The sequence below is a fragment of the Geotrypetes seraphini genome, chromosome 13, assembly GCF_902459505.1.
Source record: "Geotrypetes seraphini chromosome 13, aGeoSer1.1, whole genome shotgun sequence".
Lineage (NCBI taxonomy): Eukaryota > Metazoa > Chordata > Amphibia > Gymnophiona > Dermophiidae > Geotrypetes > Geotrypetes seraphini.
Genome location: NC_047096.1, coordinates 60,272,997 through 60,294,944, shown reverse-complemented (window position 1 = coordinate 60,294,944; position 21,948 = coordinate 60,272,997). Strand labels below are relative to the sequence as shown.

Sequence of the window (21,948 nt, the reverse complement as noted above, 5' to 3'; positions counted from 1 at the left end):
CGAGGAATACAGAGAGAGGGGAGACATGATCGAGACATTCAAATATGTCACAGGCCGTATCAAGGTGGAAGAGGATCTCTTTTTCCTTAAAGGACCCACGGCAACAAGAGGAAATCCGTTGAAAATCAGGGGTGGGAAATTTCATGGCGACACCAGAAAATATTTCTTCACTGAAAGGGTGGTTGACCGCTGGAATAATCTTCCACAACAGGTAATCGAGGCCAGCAGGGTGCCAGATTTTAAGAAAAGATGGGATTGGCATGTGGGATCTCTTCATTGAGGTAGTTAGGGGGTGGGCCATTAGTGTGGGCAGACTAGATGGGTCGTGGCCCTTTTCTGCCATCATGTTCTATGTTCCTATGTTTACTTGAGGTAGTGAAGGCTTAAATGACCTGCCTAAAGTTCCAAGGAGCTACAGTGTGATTTGAATCCAGCTTTCTCTGGCTTTCAGCCCACTGTTTCCTTTCTTTGTGTGTGTGTAATTCTTGTTATTTTTAAAGTTGTATGTGTGCCTCGGGCCACCAGAAGACATCAAACCGGCTAGGTCACTCGAAGCCCAAATGATGAAGTTACGACTGTCTTACTTTGGTCACACTGTCAGAAGAGAAAGATCATTGAAGAAGGATACCATGTTTGGGAAGATCAAAGGAACCAGGCAAAGAGGGTGACCTGAAATCAGATGGCTGGACAGACGTCTTTTGAGGACATGTCCGGGGGTCCAGATGGCTTTTCAAATCCCAGTTATTTGTCCGGGTTTTGAAAAACCTCAAATCATGTCGGGCATGCGCAAACTTCCTTTCTGTCCAACAAGAACAGGCAGTGGGGGTGGGGTTAGGGTGTTACAGGGATAGGCGGAACTGAGTGGGCCTAAGGGTGCAGATTTTCTGATTGGAAAATCTGGCAACCCTACCCTGAAGAACCTTACTGGACTAGCACAAAACCAATCTCTTGTTTAGATCTGTAATTCATCAAGTCACTAGGCCTCAAACATAAGTCGGTGGCATCTAACTAACATTTGCACACCCAATTATGGTCCCCTTTTACACAGCCACGGTAGCAATTCCCGTGTGGCAAATGCGATGCAGCCCATTCAATTTCAATGGGGTGCATCACATTTGCCACACTGGTACTCGATACTGTGGCTTATAAAAGGGGCCCTACAAAGGATGTTTACATCGGAAGGACGGAGAAATCCAACCTGTAGGGATTTGAATCTGGGGACCTTGTTTGCAAGATGGATGCTACAGATCAATATCACCCTTTGTGTCATTGCTTAGATGTCCCAGCCGTGGAGAATTTTGATTCTGAAACTGATTTCCTTAAATTAAATGCATGTTGGTCATCATTCCTACAAGTGCGCTAGGGAAGGTGTGCCTCAGTCCAATGCAGCAGATCACTGATTGTACAACACTGACATCTTGTGGACACTTCAGGACAAGCTTTTATTCCCTTGGTGATTTTTTTTAAGTTCATGAAGAATTTTTATTAAATTTTTGAAAACATAATATCAAAATACATATGGCAGAATTCCAGAAGTACAATCAACTTATACAGAAAGAGAAGGTAATGCCATAATGTATCTGAGGTAACTTAACAAATAAGGTAGGAACGAAAAAAGGGAAGGAACGGAGAAAAGGAAAGAGCAAAAGTGAACACATCATTGCAGAGGGGGCTGGAGATTCGCTATCTCTAATGAAGGAGTCGGATAATTTACTTCATCTATTGATTCTTATAGCGATAAAACTCATCCTTTCAAATTGGAAAAATGAATACGGAGGGATAAGTGTATGTGTGTTTTACAAAAATGATAATAGGAACAAATAACTAATGTAGTTCATTGAACAGACAGCTGTTTCAATCAGTATGGATTGCTCTTTGTAACAAATGCTTATCGGGGAACTCCTGTGCTACGACTGTCGCATTTTGTGCATTTCATCAATTTATAGGGAGAGGCAACCACTTTTTACAAATCCCCCGAGAAAGATCCATATAGGGTTGAAATGCCCTTACCAACAGGCGTCGGAAGTTTGTATCTACATACCATCGTTGGTGGTGGCTGGTTCCACCTAAGACAACTGTTGTCTTCGTTCCTAAACAGCATTATGGTTGTTTTATACATTGTATTTGAACAAAAAAAAAAAAGGGGGGGGGTTGTATACATAACATAAAAAAAGGGTTTTTGCATAGATAGTTACACTTCTCCCTCCGTATTCGCGGTTTCAGCAATCGCGGTTTCGATTATTCGTGGTTTTTAGCTTGCTGGCTCCTCCCCCCAAATGACGTCAGCTTGCATAGAGAAAATCGCTGATTTCCTGCACTTTGTTCACCGTGTTTTACCTCTCCTTCAGGAACAGGCCAAGTCTCCCACCAGGTTATTCGCGGTTTCACCATATTCACGATGGTTTTTAATAGAAAACAGCAAATAACATATGAAAAAGTTATTCGTGGTTTTTCAGTATTCGTGAGTCTGTTAATCCCCTATCACAGCGAATACGGAGGGAGAAGTGTAATATTTTTAGCACTTCTGCATAATCAATTAAAATGGTGGGAAGGAGGGTTAGAGCATAAATGATTAGAGCATCAAATTCAGGATGTGGACCTGAAATGATATATAGATCAGAGGAGGTCCTATGATCTGATCATCCAACATGTTATGATATGCTCACTTCCGTTCCCTAGCGAGAATTTTATATAGACTTCGTAGATGGAAACTTTATTTAATTGATGGATAATGACTTTTTGATAAACTCCGTTAGAATTTGTGTGAAATAGAATCAAAGTAGTAACTATTTTTTAGTACTTCTAAAAAATTTTTTATTAGTTCTTACACATAGTCTCACACAAACATCGTGTTACCTATACTTTTTCTATATACAGAATCCCAAATAATAACAACATTCCATGCTACCAATCCCAGGGCAAGCAGTAGCTTCTCCTATGTCTATCTCAATAGCAAATTATGGACTTGTCTGAACATTTTTTAAATCCAGAAATGCTTTCATCTTTGGTAGGTAGAAGCTGTTCAGCAACTTTCCCCTCTGTAAATCCTTCCTTCTTACTTCAGATAAGAAATCTACTTCTACAGACACTTGAGGGACACCCTGAGACCCCTCCATGTGGGGAGGGAGATTTGGATTTAGCTTATGGCCTTTTCTGGAATAGCTCAAGGCAAGCAACATTCAGGTACAGTAGATATTTTCCTGTTCCCGGGAAGCTTACAATCTAAATTTGTACCTAACTTTGCCCCCTCTCTCCACTTCCATTAACTGTGCCCATCTTTCTCTTCTCCCCACTTCGTTCCTGCATTTGCTCCCCTCTTTCTCACCTCCCCACTCCATCCAGCATAGGCTCATCACCCCACTAATATCCAATGTCTGCCCTTTCTCTCTCTCCTTTCACCCCACTTCCATCAGCATCTGCCCCATTTCTCTCCCTCCACCACCCTTCCATACCAGTTTCCTGCTCCCTTCTCCCTCCCTCCACCCCAATACCATCCACTATCTTGCCCCCTCACCTACCCACCCCTGCTGTATGCTTCTCAAACCAGCAGCGCCAGCTGTAAACTTAAATTCAGTCTTCATGAGGCCTTCCTGCACCTTCTTGCGGCAGCTGGCCCTGCTCCAGAACAAGGAAGTGATGGAGGGGGTGGACCGGCAGCCACGAGGAGGTTCAGGAAGTTCCCGCGATGACTGATTTTAAAGTTTACTGCCGCTGCTGCTGGTTCAGGAAATGTTATTCATAAGAATAGAGTTTTTGCTATAGAATCTTGTCTATAGTTTCATTCCTCTGTGCTCTGATAAGAAAAGTATTTTTTTGTTGTTTTTTTTTTGGGGTTTCTAGGTTTATTTCATTAACACAATACTGAAATACAAGGTTTTCGCTGGCCAAAAATATTTTTATTTTCTCTATAAAGTGCACACCAGCAAGAGCTACTTTGAGTTGGTCCATCCTTTGCAGCCAATACTACTACTGATAAGAAAAGTACAGCCTTGATAGTCCCTGTTAGAACTGCTTGTTTATGAATTACACATCCTTGGCATTTGTAAAGTAATGAAGAAAGCAGAGGTCATTAGTTATTAAGCAGTTTAGAAAGATACAGAGAATTAAGATTTGCCTTTAGGATCAGAGGCCTTTAGAAACTTAGATACAGAGAACTAAGAAAGGACATGGGCTTTAGATGCAGAGTACTGTATGGGGCTCATAATCAAAACTTAAACAAGTCGACAGTTGGACAACCTAAAAGACAGGCCATCCAAGTTCTGATAATCAAACTGGGCACACAGTGTCGTTCAGAGGCCTATAAAGTCCCTGGATATGTCCAGAAAGTCAGAGCTAAAAGGGGCGGGATGTGGGTCAACTTAGACTTAGTCGTCCTGTAGGGATAATCGACTATTTCACTAGACTTCCTGGATGAAACTTATAAGTTGTGAGTTAGACGATGTAAAACAGGTATCCAAACTGACCAGATAACCATTGCAAAGACCCACACACACTTCCCCAGTGATCACTGACCCCCTCACACTGCCACAAATATCAGCACCACAGCTGCGCCCATTAAAAAAGAAAAACATAGCCCCTGCCTGCCTGCCTGCTGGTTGAGCTGATCGGGGAAGGGGAATCCCTGATCAGCTGAGTCGGCAGGACTTCCTGCGGCTTTGGGGAGTCCTGCCGGCTCAGATGATGGAGGATTCCCTTGCCCCGGGCAGCTGTACTGGCAGGCAGGGAGTGCAGGGGCTGCTTTTTAAGACAGGGCAGGCAGGAGGAAGAGTAAGCGCCAGGCACAGTCCCTCATTTGATCTTTATCTGCCATCATGTTTCTATATAAACCTATATTAATTACGTGGCTACAAAGCAACAAACAAGTTTAAATATTACAAGCACTTAAGCACTTTAATGCACTTTAAGCATAAGTGCTGAAAAAAAGATATGAAAATGAGACTAGTGAAGAGGCACCGTGGAAAATCACTCTAACCAGCATGGTCCAATGAGCGTCACCTCTGAAGTCCTTATAAACGTGAAATAAGTGAATTTTGTCTATACTGTAATAAGATTTTGAGACTACTGCTACTACTGTTTAGCATAAGCAAAAAATTTGGGGAAGTTATCTAATAATTCTTTTGCTTCTTTTGAGATTGTTTAAAAAATAGCGAGGGCTGAACGGCTGCTACCTAAGCTGCAAAATATACTGTATAGCCTAAGGGAGGACAGGATGATTTTTGGAAAGAAAAGGGAGACTTCAGGATGAGAATTTCCCTGGACATGCTCTGATCTTAGAAACCTTTGTAACCTAAACTGTCCTTTTAAGGACGACTTAGTTTTAAGAAATAATTCTACTTTCCGTTCCCCAACCTCTTGTTCTTCCCCTTAAGTGTTTTCTTTTCTTTCTATCAATTGTACTTCCAATCCCTTCTTCCCTTCTGTTCCCCGTTCGTCTGTGTCCTCAAATCATTTTTTCCCTTGGTTTGTTTTCGATTAAATTATATTGTAATTGGTATATTGTTATGGCATTTTTGTGCACCGCCTAGAAGGTTCGAATGGGCGGTTTAATAAATTCTAAATAAACGTGAAACTTGTTAGAAGAAAAAGAAAACAGTGACAGAGGCTTCTGTTTCGATTTCGCAGTGTGACACATCTCATGGGGTGGCTTTAGGGAGGGTTACGTGCACCATTCATCGCTCTTCTCCTGTGCAGTTGCTGTCCCCTCCTCCCCCCACTCCATCTCTGCTGCTGCTCAAAGCTTTTTTTTTTTTTTTTCTTATATTTACCATTCTTGTTTTTCCTCATCCTAAGCCCCTCAAAACCGAAAACTCAAGCAGGCTTCAAATATTAGTCCGGGTTTTGTCTGCAACCCTTTGACAGGACTGTAGATGCTCTTTCTGCGTTCATGTGTGTTCTGTGCTTGCATGTAACAGGAGTGTTCGTACGTGCTCTTTCTGTGTCTGACTTGCTCCCGTATGCCTGGGACAGAAATGGTAGGGATTTCCCTGCTGTTTCTCTAGAGCAGAAAATCCACCAAAGGGTTCCACAAGGAAAGCAGGGGAGCAAATTCAAGGGGAACATCTGTGGGACTGATGATCTTGATAAGAGACTTTTATTCGACCAATTGTAGTACACTTCTCCCTCCGTATTCACGGTTTCAATTATTCACGTTTTTTAGCTTGCTGGCTCCTCCCCCTCCAAATTATATGAGCTTGCATAGAGAAATCGCTGATTCCAAGCGTTTACAGAAAAAAAATCGCTGATTCCCAACACTGTTCACCGTGTTTTGCCTCTCCTTCAGGAACAGGCCAGGTCTCCCACCATGTTGTTTGCGGTTTCACCATATTCACGATAGTTTTTAATAGAAAACAGCAAATAACATATGAAAAAGTTATTTGCGGTTCTGTTAATCCCCTATCGCAGCGAATACGGAGGGAGAAGTGTATCCCCAATGCAATACAAAGGCAACACATAAAAGAATTGTGGTATGGACCCAACGTGGCCCGTGTTTCGGTCACAAGAGACCTTCTTCCAGGATCCCTTGTTGCGGTGACCTGTCAAAAGTGTGCCGGACATTTGCATGCAGGACAAATGCGCACTGTAGCTTCCGCCGCGTACAGGCCTTCCCCCTTGTGCTCCCGCTGGGGGGGAACCCACTACACTGAACACTCCCGAAGAGCGAAAACGGGAAGGAGAACAGGAGTTTTTAGTGTATTGGGGGGTTACCGCCCAACGGGAACACAAGTTGTAAGTGTAGAGGGGGGGTTCCCCCCAATTCCCCCCTCAGAACGCAAATGGGAAAGCCTCAAACCGGCAGAAGCGGCGGCGCCCATTTCTCCTGCGTGCAAATGTCGGGGCGGGATTGTCGGCACGCCAACGTCCTGCGCGCTTTCGTCGGTGTACCACTGTTGCAATTGACCACAAGAAATGAATTGCTAATAAGCAAAAACAATGTACCAATATACCTGGTAGCATTATCACGTGCTTGGCAACATTTTCTGCACGTGGTATATTGTTTTGCTTATTAGCAATCCATTTCTTGTGGTCAAGAGCAACAAGGGACCCTGGAAGAAGGTCTCTTGTGACCGAAACACGGGCCGTGTTGGATCCATACCACAATTCTTTTACTGTGTTGCCTGTGTATTGCATTGTGTATACCACAATTGGTCGAATGAAAGACTCTTATCAAAATCATCAGTCCCACAGTTGTTAACCCCCTTTTTTTTTTTTTTTTTGCTCCCCTTCTGTTTCTCTTTCATCGCGACAGAAATAGTTTCAAGTTTATTTAAATTCTTTGATTTACTCGCATACTCCAAATCCAATGCGATTTACATAAGTTAAGAATTAGGTTAAAATAAAAACAAAGAAACACAACAATTAATACTAATTACAATAATACATTTAGGGAAATAGGAGGCCGACAACAATTGGCTTAAATACAATTCTAAAAAAAAATAATAAACAAAAAAGGAAGGTCTAGTGACACAAAAGGTTGGAGAACAAATACCTGCTTGATTTTTACTAGATCGTCTTCCTAGTCTATTGTAACTTAGAATGAATCCATTAGAATGCGTCCTTAAATAACTAACTCTTTAGGAGACTTTTAAACTTGCTCAGTAATTTTTCTTCTCTTATACTGAGTGGGAGTGAGTTCCAAATTTGCGGGGCTGTGACAGAAAAGATCATATCTCTCCTAGAATATATAATTTTAATGAAGGAACTACTAATAAAGATTTATCTTCAGATCTTAAAGATTTTATAAGGGGCGTACGGTATTAGATATCTTTCTAAGAATGTAGGGCTTTGTTTATAAGTATTTTGTGTGTGAGTAATGCTATTTTGTAAGTGATTCTGTAGTTTACCGGTAACCAATGTTTTTCCTTTAGAATTTAGGTGTTACATGATCAAATTTTTTTTCTTTTTCATAATTATTTTTATTGCGGTATTTTGCAGAATTTGTATTCTGCGTATTTCTTTGAAGGTGGACCCTTTGTACAGGGCATTACAAGAATCAATTTTTGATAAGACTAATGAGTGTATTAATATATTTAATGATGATTCATCAAGGAAAGCAGATAATATGGGTCTCCTTTCTGTTGGTATGCAACGCATCTCTTCTTTGGCTGTGTTACGGTTAATTTCTTTCCTGCAGTTGTTGTAGAACTGTACACAATAGTGGAGGGTTAATTTTCTGCGTGCTTTTTATCTGGCCATGCCAGTCCTATTTTTTTTTTTGCATGTTCAGAGAGTCGGACGTTCATGCTTCCCTTGGCAGGGCCCCTTCAACATTATGAGTTTCATTTTCCAATCCAGACGGAAACTCCTGGCAGAGAAAACAGCTGATAAACCCTCAATTCCAACTCAGTATCTGGAGGAGATAAGACAGCCGCCCTGATATCCCAGGTAAGACCCCCATATCCTGACATTTTAATCTGTCTAGCAAAATTATCTGTGTCATGCAATAGGTCTAAATATCTCTCTCTGTGTCTTGCAATATCTGGTATAATTCCTCAATCACCTGCAGGATCTTTATTGGGCTCTCCATTTTCTCTACTGCTGTAGCAAGTCTGACTTTTGCAACTGAATTTGTTCGTTACCAGCATATCCCAGAAGTGGCTTGCTCGCCTGCTACACTTTGCTATCAGCAGCCACCAGTTGCCAGCTTCCACTGGTCTCCACACTGCAGCCAGGCACAGGGCTTTGCTTTGCTAACCAGGCAGAGTAAACCATGATCCCAAGTTCCTGCAACGATCCGAAAGATTAGAGAGGTACTTTTAGGGTCTGGCAGATTTCAGAAATCAGGACCAAGGCTGGAGAGTCAGCTAAGCACATATACAGTATAATTTAAAATTGCACGGACCGTAGCCTTGTTAGTCCGACATAACAAAATGAGAGAGGTAGGATCTGAGCAATTAATTGAAGCTGTGGGCTTTCCAGGACCAGAGTCCACTTCATTAGCTGCATAAGTGCACTTCTGCTTCCTTAGTCTGTCTCTGAGTGGAGCCCAAATTTCTGGCAGCTAGATGGTGCTGCCCTCAAAACCTGGGGTAGAGGTGCCCAACTCACTGACTCTGCTCTTTTCTGAAATGTAGTTAAGGTAGTTGGATTTAGTTACTGCTAATACTACAACTACTTATCATTTCTGTAGTGCTGCTAGACGTGTATTAAAACACTCAAGAGACAATCCCTGCTCAGTAGAGCTTACAATCTAATCAAACAGGCATACAGGACAAGTAGGGGGTCAGGGAGTTTCTCAGGCATGGGTGGGTTAGGAAAACATAAGAACAGTATCCCGTCTTCACAGAGGCCAATCCAAATTACAAGTTCCTGGCAAAAACCCAAAGAGTAGCAGCTGACATTGTGATGTCATCATGCCTCATTCCACCAATAAAAGCCGAAGAGTAGAGCTGAGATTGTGATGTCATCATGCCTCATTCCACCAATAAGAACCAATCTCATAAGTGATGTCACAATGACTTGACTGTCCTATAATTGGCCTTACTGGGTCAGACCAGTGGTCCATCTAGCTTAGTATCCTGTTTTCAAGGAACAAAAAATATTCTTCAAATGTAAGACTGAATAAATACATCAATTTTCTGGCATATTCACAGGTTAGGTAATCGGTGGCAAAAAGAAAAGGCCTCAGACCTTATATCCGTTTTCACATTCCAGCCCAATGGCCATTCAGCCAAGACGGACAATTTCAATCACTGGCCTTCCTCACCACCCCTAATTACAGTGCAAAAATCATGCTGTGCAAAGTTACGCTTATAATATATAAATAGGATCAAAATATTAAAAAACCACTTATCTTAGTAGTATCATTCTGATTCTGACGAGCCCGTTTCGCAATGTCTTCTTCCGAGAATCAGAACACACATAAGTACCTAGAAATAATCCCCAAAATGCAGAATCACTGTAAAATATATTCACTCAATTACAAACACTTTAACCCATACTAGAATCCATTTATTCACCTAACCTTTAAAAAATAAATAACGCATTATGCTAGAAACCACCAGCTACTCAGTGATTAACCACCTAGCATGACATAGCAAGATTTAAATATCCCCTGGCAGTCTAACAATAGCAGTGCCCCTGACACCTGTCTAAAATATGTAACCACACAGAAAAAGCAGTATATCAAGTCCCGGCTATACCCTTCCATTTTTTTCTTCTCTTCATCTATATGGTTTGCATTCTTGACTAAAAATTCCTCTGCAATTTTTGTTGGAAGGTGAAAATTTTCAGCCCTAATTGAAGATGAATCTGCACGATTACCAGTGGGAGGTGATTGAACCTGCCCTGGAGGGCAAGAACATCATCATTTGGCTGCCGACTGGCAGTGGGAAAACCAGAGCAGCGCTGTATGTGGTGAAAAGACACCTGGAGACGAAGCGCAGAGCCAAAGTGGCGGTGCTGGTGAACAAGGTACTGTCAGAGTGAGAAGAAGTGGCACCTGCAGGCTGAGGAACAGCAGAAGCGTTTGGGGTTTAGAAGGTTTGAGTAGAATAAAGGAATCCATTTTAGAAGAGAGATTTATTTGGACTTAGCTCACACCTGTTCAGTAGCGGTTCAAGATGAATTACATTCATGTACATAAGTTAGGTGCCATCGACTCGTGTTCGAGTCCTAGGAGATCCTTGTATTAAGGTGCGCAAACCAATTTAGTGCATGCTAAATGCTAAGGGGCTCATAATCGAAACGGAAATACGTCTAAAAACCGGCCTAAATCGGCACTTAGACGATCAGTAAAACAAGTCGTCCAAGTGCCGATAATAGAACCGGGTTTTAGATGTATCTAAAAATGACTTAGACCTTCACAGTGCTGCAATACATCCAGAGCTAAAAGGGGTGTTTCAGGAGGAGTGGTGAGGGTGGGATTTGGGCCGTCCTAGATTTAGTCGTACTGCATGTATAACCGAAAGTTTAACAACACTGCCTAGACGGATCTTGGATGTTGTGACTTAGGCCATCTAAAACCAGGTCTAAGTCACAAGAAGGTATACAAAGTGACCAGATAACCACTGCAGGGACAAAGTACAGACCCCTGCACACTCCCCCAGTGATCACTGACCCCCCCCCCAACTGCCATAAAAATCGTAATAACAACTTTACATATTTGCCTCCAGAACATCAGCAGCCTGGCATAGGAAAGCCTAGCAGAGCTGCGCAGAGGTGGCTTAAGTGGTCTTGGGGTGGGTTAGTGAACCATGAAAAGGAGGACCCAGGCCCATAAACCACTCTAATCACTACATTCATGGTGAAACATGTGCACCCCCCAAAACCCTTTTGTATAAGTTCCTGAAGGATACGGGGATTGAGGGATATAGATAGAGGTAGAGATAGGTCTATGTAAGGGTATAGATAGAAGAAAAATGGGGATTAAGGGGTTTTTAGACAAAGGATCACTTACAGGTCATGGACCTGATGAGCTGCCGCGGGAGCGGACTGCTGGGCGCGATGGACCCCTGGTTTGACCCAGCGGAGGCAACTTCTTATGTTCTTAAGTGGCAACTGCAACCATAAGGACTATTGGGGTGGTAGACAGGTGGGTCTAGTCAGTTCTGGGGGATGTTTGCGGGGGGGGGGCTCAACATGACTTATAAAGTTGTTGTGAGATGTGTATGTGGCACCCTTTTTATGAAGTTCACAGCAGTGCCCTGTAAGGTACCCCGCTGCTCTGGTGCAATGTTTGGGTGTCCAGCCTATCACTTTGCTGACCCCGCCCACATCCAAAAGGTCTTTTTCTAGGCATTTTTGACTTGGACAAATTTTTGGATGAAAATGGGGTATAAAGATGGACAATTTAGCGGTCTGGATGATCAGACAGCTGGACGTACAGTTAGACGATTTTCGGGGGAAAAAATATGTTGGACGTATTTTCAAAAATGTCCGACTTTGGGTGACTTAGGCTCAAAACGGACTTAGACATATCTTTTGATTAGGCCCCTCTAAGGCATCTATTATATTCTATGGGTGCCTTAGCATTTAGCACACGCTAAATCAGTTAGCGCACCTTAATAAAAGGACCCCTCTAGTGACTAACACCTCCCCCCTTTTATCAAGCTGCGTTAGAGGTTTTTAGTGCGGGCCGGCAAGGTAAGCACTTCGATGCTCATAGCAATTCTATGAGCGTCGGAGCATTTACCGTGCCAGCTTGCACTAAAAACCTCTAACGCAGCTTGATAAAAAGGGCCTTAAGTTTGTACTTGAGGTAATGAAGAATTATGTGATTTGCCCAAGAATTTGAACCAGGTTTGGACAAGTCTCGTAGTCTGTTCTTGAGAAAGACATGGGGGAAGCCACTACTTGCCCTAGATTGGTAGCATGGAATGTTGCTGCACCTTGGTTTTAGCCAGGTATTAGGGACCTGGATTGGCCACCATGAGAACGGGCTACTGGGCTTGATGGATCATTGGTCTGACCCAGTAAACCTATTATGTTCTTAGCCTGGTGATCTAACTACTAGACTACTCCTTCACCCCTGATATACTTGTATAAATCACTAATAAGTATTGATTTTAGAAAAGCTGTCACTTGCACAGATAGTGAATCTAAGCAAACAAAAATAACCCAACAAGTCTTCCGGAACAAAAATCAGCACACACTAACCAACAATAAGCATCAGTAAATAACAGCAAAATTATTTTTTTTATATATGTATGAAAATGTGCGGATTGGCCTCAGACAAAAACTCACCACACATATCATGATGCCTATAGGCTGTCTTATAGGCAAGTTTTCTCGTTCATCGGCTCAATCCTACCACCATGGCCAAACCATCAAAAGTATTATTTCTGCTGTAATATAAACGTGATGTGTTCAAATATCAGTGTTTATCTAAAGCGTGAAAAGAGCAAGAAAAATAAAGGCCAGTGCACACACAGACCTAAAGTAGGCATCACGTGGACATGGCTTACATCTTTCAGATATTCAATGGCGGACAGCAATTTTTAAACGCTGACTTGTCACTGACTAAATTAGCTCTGGATATTCAGTGTTGGGCCAGGCCTGGCCAACAGCATTGGATATCTGGGGCTTGCTGGCCAAGAGTTTGCTGCCTGGAGTTAAGTGGGTCCCATCTAATATTCATCCAAGATCCATGTAAAGCACTTATGTTGGTCTCAGAAGAATATTGGTAGGTCTCTTCCTGGGCCTACCTTTACATCCCTGGTCAGTTAAATAGCGTTTAGCTGGCTAACTACTAATATTAGGGTTACCAGATGTCCAGGTTTTGGAAGGCCCCAAGCTCGGGGCTATGTCTGGATGTCCTCTGCACGGATGTCAACGTGAGGATGTCACATTCATGAGCGTGTGCACGTCACATTATTGCATCGATGTCCGCGTATGCGCAGAGGACATCCAGACACGGTCCCAAGCAGGAGAGGGGAGGCCTAAGACACCAGAGTGCCAGGGGAAGGACGTGGATCACTTGGGCAAGAGATGGAGAGATCTGCCCACACAACTTGGGTCAAGGCCCACTTAAAATTTTCTGAGCAAAAAGATAATGCCGCATGTCTGTAATTGCATAGTGGAGCACTGTTTGTCTGCTTAGGAAGAATGAGGAATCTGCTGCACTTGAGATGCAAAGATTTTGACAGCTTAAAAAAATGTGGGCTCCAAAGGATGTGTTTTGTCCATTGTGTATGTAATTGGGCCTCAGTTGCTGGAGGGTTATGTCCTTTATTCTGTATCTGGTGAAAATATAATTTGACAATTGAACACATGAAAAATAAATTGGGGAAAATGAATTTTCTTACACTTAGTTTTTCTCCCTGGTCTCAGGTTCATCTTGTGGACCAACACCACCAAAAAGAATTTAACCCCTTTCTCCAGGACTCTTTCAAAGTGGTGGCCATCAGTGGGGACACTGAAGAAAAAAGTTTCTTTGCTCAGGTGGTGGAGGAAAATGATGTTATCATCTGCACCGCACAGATTCTGCAGAATGCATTGTACAACCCAGACAAGGAAAAACATGTTGAGTTGACAGGTGAGAGGAATAATTCCAGTCTTCTTCTGCACAAGACCAGATTTAGTCATTTTCAAGAATCTGGTAGAATATTTAGATGGAAATGAGGATCTAGTTGCAATCTATTAAAACCGGTTCATTTTGTTATGATTTGATGAAGCGTGTATGACATGTATGGTTAGTCCAGTAAATAATAATAATAATAATAACTTTATTCTTATATACCGCCAATAATCTTGCGACTTCTAGGCGGTTTACAATAAAGAAGGTATCAACTACAACCTTGTGTATCAACTTTTACTTTTTCCTGATTTTTTTTTTTTTTATATTTCAAATAGACTTTAATTTATTGTAGGATTCTCCACCTATTCCAGCTTTCTAATTTATATCCATACCATACTATTTAATAAGCTGTTCTTTTGAACACCAGATTTCTCCTTACTGATAATCGATGAGTGCCACCATACTCACAAGGATGGCGTCTATAACAAACTCATGGAGGGCTACTTAGAGAAGAAGATACGAAAAGAAGGCAAATTGCCCCAGATTATAGGGCTGACCGCTTCTCCTGGGACCGGCAAAGCCACCACCTTGGAGAAAGCCAAAGATCACATATTACAAGTAAGTCTAACTACATTCAAAACTTAGGATTGGAATGTGACCTCCACAGATCAGAATTCTAAGTCATATGTGTATGCTGCCCAACACTCGGCAGTATTCAGCTGGCCAGTTATGGCTCCTGGCTGGCACCCTCCTTATTATCATTCCTATAGCGCTGCCAGATGTACGCAGCACTGTACATTAGAGCTTGCAATCTAATCAAAACAGACAAACGGAACAAATAGGGGTTAGGGAATTTCTCACAGAGGGAATGATAAAACAGGCATTGGTACTTTACAAGTCAATAAGAGTTAGGAGTTAGAAGCAGGTCTACGGAGGGGGGGGGGATGCATAAAAATATTTTTAAAACTGTTTATAGAAGCCTATATATACTAGCATTTCAGGCAGCTTCCTACAATGAAGAACTTTGACCGTTGTTGCTTACAGCTTGTTTTTACAAACATTTCTGAACCCAGTTGAAAACTTATCTCTTCTCAAAATATCTGGCCAAATAGTTCTATTGTGTTTCTCTTGTTACTTTTTTTTAAATATAATCTTTTGTAAACTGCGTTGAACTTATGATTACTCGGTTTAGAAGCACGATGTTATGTTATGTTTTGAATTAGGAGATAAGGGTTAAAGGATGATGGGCCTGATTCTAAAAACGGTGTTTTAAAAAAAATTGATGGGGGCAAATGTAAGCAATGCACATGTACGGAGAGCTCTAGGCAAGGTCCAGGTGTGGTTGTGCCTCATCCAGGCACAGGAGAACCCACTCACTTTTCACACACCCACCATCCAAAAATGTCAAACGAAAAAACTATATGACAACCTAATAGCCACCAAAGCCGCTAAACTGGACAGACAAATCACCATTCTGCTCTCATCGACCAAAGACTACAAAACCTTCAAGAAAGATACTAAAACCCTACTCTTCAAAAAAATACATAAAACTTATCTAATATGACCAGTTCCTACCTAATCCCCACCTACCCACTCTATACCCTTAATATACTCTAATATGTTTCTAACTATCCAACTAATGCTAAAATGCCTCTATTTACCCAACACTTACCACCTTAAGATCTCGACAACTCTTTGGTAATTCTTATGTAACTCTTATGACATCTCTTATGCTATTCCTGTAAACTTTTATGTAATCTCTGAAAACTTTTATGTAATCCGCCTTGAACCGCAAGGTATTGGCGGAATAGAAATCACTAATGTAATGTAATGTAAAGTGGCCTTAGGCATCCGTAGGCGTGCCTAGGCGCTTCTCGTAGGCGCAAGTCAGATGCTTTAAATGGAAGCCTGTGAAATCCTGGCCTACATTTAAGGCATCTGTAGAAGAAACTAGACGCAATTCTGGATGTAACGCCTCTCGGTGATTGACACACAGTAGGTGCCGGTTTTGTAGGCATCTGCCACGGCAGTTGCCATGTCCAGAATCAAGCCTGAAATGTATATTATGCTTTTTGTGAAATGAAGAGTTGATGTAAAAATGAATAGGAGGGAATGTTTTTGAAAAGAAATGTTTAGGTTTTAATGTATGTTTTAAGTTCTGTTTATCTGTTTTATGATTATGTTATGTTTGTTGGAACTCATTTAGTTATAGGCGGGCTACACTAAAAGGATCCATAACCTGCATGCTCTGCTACATAACACCAGGGAATTGGAATACAGCAAGACCCGAATTTGAAGACTTTTTATACCAAAACTCACTAACGACAACTTACAACCTAATCCTAGGAGACGTAAACCTCCATCTCGAAGACCAATCCTCCAAACAAGTAGAAAACATACTATCATTCCTCGAAGCCCTAACATACAAGATTTTAGACCCACAAACCACACATGAGAAAGGTCACCAACCAGACATCGCAGCCTTCATGACCCAACAACCCTTACTGCCTGAGATTCAAACATCAAATGGAACGTGGTCTTGATCCCTCTGGTCAGACCACTACACATACTCCTTCAACATCAACTGGGCCAAAGACAAAACCCCAAAGATCAACCTACAACTCATGTAAATACATTGACCCCTCTGAATTCTGGACTAAAACAGATGCATCTCACACTGGTGCAGGCTAAGCACAGCTACCCTAGATGAGCTAGCCCCAATACAAACAAAAACCAGAATTAGCAGATGCTCAGACAAATGGTTCGCTAATGAACTACTCCTACTCAAAAGACAATGCAGACGACTAGAAAGAAAATGGAGAAAGAATAACCAAGAAACCACGAAAACAGCATGGAGAAAACTAAACCGACAATACAAGATAAAACTAAAAGAAAAAAGAAAGACACACTACACCAACTTAATAGGCAAAGAAACCCAAGACACAAAAAACTATTCCAAATACTTAAAGAACTCACAAACACCAAACCCTACCTGGCCAATAATGACACCCCTCCCCCCTCAACCACCCTTTTAGCCGAATACTTTAAAAACAAAATCACAACTGCCAGGACTACCCTCACCAGAACCCCAACCCACCAAGAAGAGATCACAATGTCCCCCACAGAAAAAGAATCAGCTGTGGCAGACAGAACTTGATCCCACTTCCCCACTATACAATGGTGTGATCTTAACAAACTCTACAAAAAATACAGCCACACAGCCTGCGACCTCAACCACTGTCCTCCATACCTATTAAAATCCTCCAGTACCAAATTCCGCGCTCTCCTCTTACAATGGATACAAACCATGCTCTCAGATGGCCTTTTCCCGCAAGACCTCAGCGAAATCATCATCATCATTCCGACCCTAAAGGAGCAAAGGATCAACCATCCAACTACAGATCCATAGACTCAACACCATTCTATGTCAAACTAATGGAAGGCCTGGTAGCCAAACTCCTCACCAACTACCTAGAACACCACAACATACTCCACTCCACACAATCTGATTTCAGAACCAACTACAGCACAGAGACACTTCTATGTTCCCTCATAGACCCAGCTGGACAACACCTCAGCACAGGTAGAAAAATGCTGATTATTCAACTGGATCTCACCGCAGCATTTGACCTGGTGGACCACAACATTCTACTACAAATACTAGAAACAATAGGAATCACAGACAAGGTACACACATGGTTTCAAGGATTCCTACAATCCAGAACTTACAGAGTAAAGTTGAACAAAGAAAATTCAGAACCTTGGTCCAACCCCTGCGGCTTACCCCAAGGATCTCCACTATCCCCAACTCTCTTCAATCTCTACATTGCATCCCTCGGCACCTGCCTGGACAATTTAGGATTAACCTCCTATAGCTTTGCAGACGACATTACCATTCTTTTTCTTTTTGACCAACCAATGTCCTCCATGACAGACACACTACACAGGACACTAGAAGCAGTAGCAACATGGATGAAAAATCACAAACTGAAACTGAAACCAGACAAGACAAAATTCATTCTCCTCGAAAATAATAAAACCCCAACCATAACAAATCTAGTAATAAACACAATCACATATCCCTTACAACCCAGTCCAAAACTTCTATAAATTACGATAGACAGATGCTGTACTATGCAACCACAAATCAACAAAACAATACAAAAATCATTCGCGGTCATGAGAAACTTGAGGCAAGTTCGAAAATTCTCTACTTTCCTCAATAGAACTAATTTATCTTGAACTACGAAACCACATGAAGATTGTATACTTTGTACTGAATGTTCCAAACTTTTAATTTTTTTCTTCTTGGGACTTTAATTCCTCTTCAAATTTACCTAATTTTGATGTTTGTAATTGAACAAGACAAAATATTTCTTGGCATTCCTTATGCAGGGAATCCAATGCAGTCCAGATGTTTCAAGAACTACACAAACAAGAAGAAAAAGGTTCCTGGAAATGAAAGAAGATGTGAAATCATTGGGGGCAAAATTTTAATTATGGTACCCATGTAAATGTTTGATCTATTTAGATTAAAAAATTTGTATATTTTTTAAGAACCCTCCCAATTACAATTTTTCCTAGAAGGAAAGGGGGTAGTGGTGCAGTGTGCCAGGTGAATCCTATTGATCTGGTCCATATAAATAGTTGGAGATGATCCACTACTATTTTCCTATATTTTTATTTTTGGTTTGTTAAGTATCATTCTCTCTGATATGTGAAATTGTCTCTCCCGAGTGAGGACTGTTAAAGAGTCTTTAAAATCATATTTTAAACATGTGAATGTTTGAATTTGTTTATAATTTCTGTGATTTGTAAAATGACAAGGCTCTTATTTTGTTCAATAATTGTTTTGTTGAAATATGAATAAATGATAGATAGATAAATAAAACCCAATAATAAACCCCCAAGTGTAAGTGATATGTGTAGGACCTCAGTATTCACGACTCGTAAATCAGGACAGCCTGTATCTCGAGTAGCGAGCTGTAAGCACCCAGCAGGGTAATCAACCATGAAACATCCTTGGACCTTAAGTGCCCTCGTGAATCAAAATAACTGTGACTAATGAAAATAATAATAATCAATCACTCCTAATGTGCAATGTCGCATAATAGCGAATTATGTGACTCAATGTTCAAACTGGGAGAAAAACTCTCAATCTAAGCTCCCCTTAGCTTCACTCATTGTCTACATCACACTTCAAAATCACTTCAAAGAAGCATAAAATATACACTTATCTGAAAGTATAGAATGCTGAATGTTTGTGCATAAGTAAATTGTTCTATAGAGCTCCGTTTCGGAGAAGAAAATCCTCTTCTTCAGGAGCAGGCCCTGAATGTTGGCTGAAGGGACGCTTAGGAGCTGGTGATGAAGTTGAATTTCACAGTGAAAATGGCGTTTTGACCATTTCATGCCTGATTACCCTACTTACAGCTCGCTACTCGAGATACAGGCTGTCTTGATTTACGAGTCGTAAATACTGAGGATCTACACGTATCACTTACATTTGGGGGTTAGTATTGGTTTTTTCCCCTTTAGTTTTGAGCCATAGTATCACTCCTAGTGTGACAATATATATTGTAAGAAGTATTTTCTTTTGAACAATTATTCCAAATACTCAATCATTCAATGTCTTCTTGAGATAGTGAGGATAAAGCCTGCGATGCTGTTCAACTCCTTGTAACAAGGCATCATGCTACACTCAGTGCGCTCATTCCTTCCTTCCCTGGGCTTCCTTAACTCAACTCTGGCCCTGACTCTTAAACTTCCTGGCAGCTGCTTCCTTGGCTCCACCCCTCCCATGTCACTTCCCCCTAGTGGAAATGAAGGTGGCTCTGACACTGTGAGGGAGTCCTCAGCAGGGAGAGTAGTACTGTCTTATAATAATAATAATAATAACTTTATTTTTGTATACCGCCATACCCAGGGAGTTCTAGGCGGTTCACATCAATTAAACAAAATTTAATAAGAAATTACAGTAAACTATATTTACAAGTAATAAAGATATTGGAACAAAATTTAACAAGAAATTACAATTGATAATAGTTACAATTGATCATAATTACAAGCAATGAGGTGATGAAGGTGAGCATGTGAGGGGGGGATTGAGTAGGTCATTGGAGTTAGTGAGATGGGGGAGATCAAAAAGAGGGGGGTACCAGGAGAGTTGGGTCATTTGAGGGAGGGGTGAGAGAAATGGAAGAGAGGGGATTAGGGATATATAGACTTCCTCATGTCTTTATTAAACAGATAGAAAAAATAGGTGCCTTTCTGCTCTGTTACAGAATTGCACCCCGTAATAACCCATGAAGTAATGCATGTAAAGATGAATTCTGCGTTAAACATTTGGCACCTGAAAGTCTGGATGAAGTCCAAAAATTTAGAAAGAAATAGAATATTTTTTACCTGTGCCACATCCCTATAAGCCAGAAGACGGTAGTTAGTGAAGATAAGAACATAAGAATTGCTGCTGCTGGGTCAACCAGTGGTCCATCCTGCCCGGCAGTCCGCTCACGCGGTGACCCCCCAGGTCAAAGACCAGTGCTCTAAATGAGTCCAGCCTCACCTGCATATGTTCAAGTTTAGCAGGAACTTGTCCAGCTTAGTCTTGAAACCCTGGAGGGTATTTTCCCCTACAACAGACTCTGGAAGAGCGTTCCAGCTCTGGAAGAGCTTTCCAGAAGAGCATTCCAGCTCTCTACCACTCTCTGAGTGAAGAGCACTGAAGTAGGGTTACCAGACGTCCGGATTTCCCCAGGCATTTCCTCCTTTTCGAGGACATGTCCGGGGGTCCAGATGGCTTTTCAAAACCGGCACTTTTTCCAGGTTTTGAAAAGCTTTCCAGGTAGCAGCAACATCGGGACGGCATCTGCACATGTGTGTGACATCATCACATCACACCATTGCATGTGCAGATGCCCTCCTGACAAGCGACCAAGTTGAGGGGGCGGGGCTGGGGCGGGCCTGGGGCGGAACTATACCATACACTCCTGAATTTTGGCTAAGAGCTTCTTTCGTTTTTTGCAGATCTGTGCCAACCTGGACACATGGAAAATCATGTCCCCCAAGAACCATCGCAGCCAGTTAGAGCTGAAAAACTGCCTGCCCAAAAAGCAGTTTGATTTATCTACCAAAAGGCCCGAGGTAAGGAGCAGACCGTACAAAATAATTACTTCTCAGTAAATAAAGACTGCAGAGAGCAACTGAATAGTGTTAACTCATGTTCAGACATAATCTGGCCAATATTCAAAATGATTTAAGTGGCCAGAAATGACCAGTGACCAGTTAAATTGCTTTTCAATGGCACTTAACTGGTTATCACTGCTGAAAATTAGTGTTTAGTGCCTAAGTGAAAGCTGGCTATTTGGGAGGCATTCTGAGAGTGGCGTTGGCATTGGCTGGTTAAGTGCCGACATTCAGCACTTAACCAATCAGGGTAACCGCGTAATGGGACCACACAGAAATCGGTTCATAGACAACTCGGCGAAAGACAAAGGCGCGCGCCGACAACTGAGCGCAAGACGGAGGCGCGAGCCGAAGAAAATTACAGTTTTTAGGGGCTCCGACAGGGGGTTTTGTTGGTGAGCCCCCCCAGTTTACTTAATAGAGATCGCGCCGGCGTTGGGGGGGGTTTGGGGGGCTGTAACTCTCCACATTTTACTGTAAACTTAACTTTTTTTTCCTAAAAACAGGGAAAAAGTGAAGTTTTCAGTAAAATGTGGGGGGTTAGAACCCCCCACACCCCCCACAACGCCCGATCTCTATTAAGTAAAGTGGGGGGGTTTCCCCCCATGCCCCCCCCATCGGAGCCGTAAAAACAATAATTTTCTGCGGCGCGCACCTCCGCACTGCGCTCAATTGTCTGCACGCACCTTTGTCCCAGCGCACTTTCGATCTGACACCCAGAAATCAGTCTTATCTTTATGTGGTAACCCATGGTCGGTTAAGTTCAGAACATCGACTTAACCAGCTATACGAACATAAGAATAGTTATA

At 41.9% G+C, this 21,948-nt stretch overlaps 1 protein-coding gene across 2 annotated transcripts in view; it reads left to right on the top strand.

Annotated features, from left to right (window-relative positions):
• Nucleotides 1-8,268: 8,268 nt before the first annotated feature.
• The window catches only part of DHX58 (DExH-box helicase 58), a 39,446-nt gene continuing 25,766 nt past the window's right edge, over nt 8,269-21,948 (top strand). For both annotated transcript variants that reach the window (XM_033919185.1, XM_033919186.1), the window contains exons 1-5: nt 8,269-8,382; nt 10,217-10,410; nt 13,768-13,972; nt 14,382-14,572; nt 20,981-21,097. In XM_033919185.1, coding sequence (XP_033775076.1) covers nt 10,243-10,410; nt 13,768-13,972; nt 14,382-14,572; nt 20,981-21,097 — 681 coding nt within the window. In that variant the 5' untranslated portion in view covers nt 8,269-8,382; nt 10,217-10,242. The remainder of the gene's footprint in view (nt 8,383-10,216; nt 10,411-13,767; nt 13,973-14,381; nt 14,573-20,980; nt 21,098-21,948) is intronic.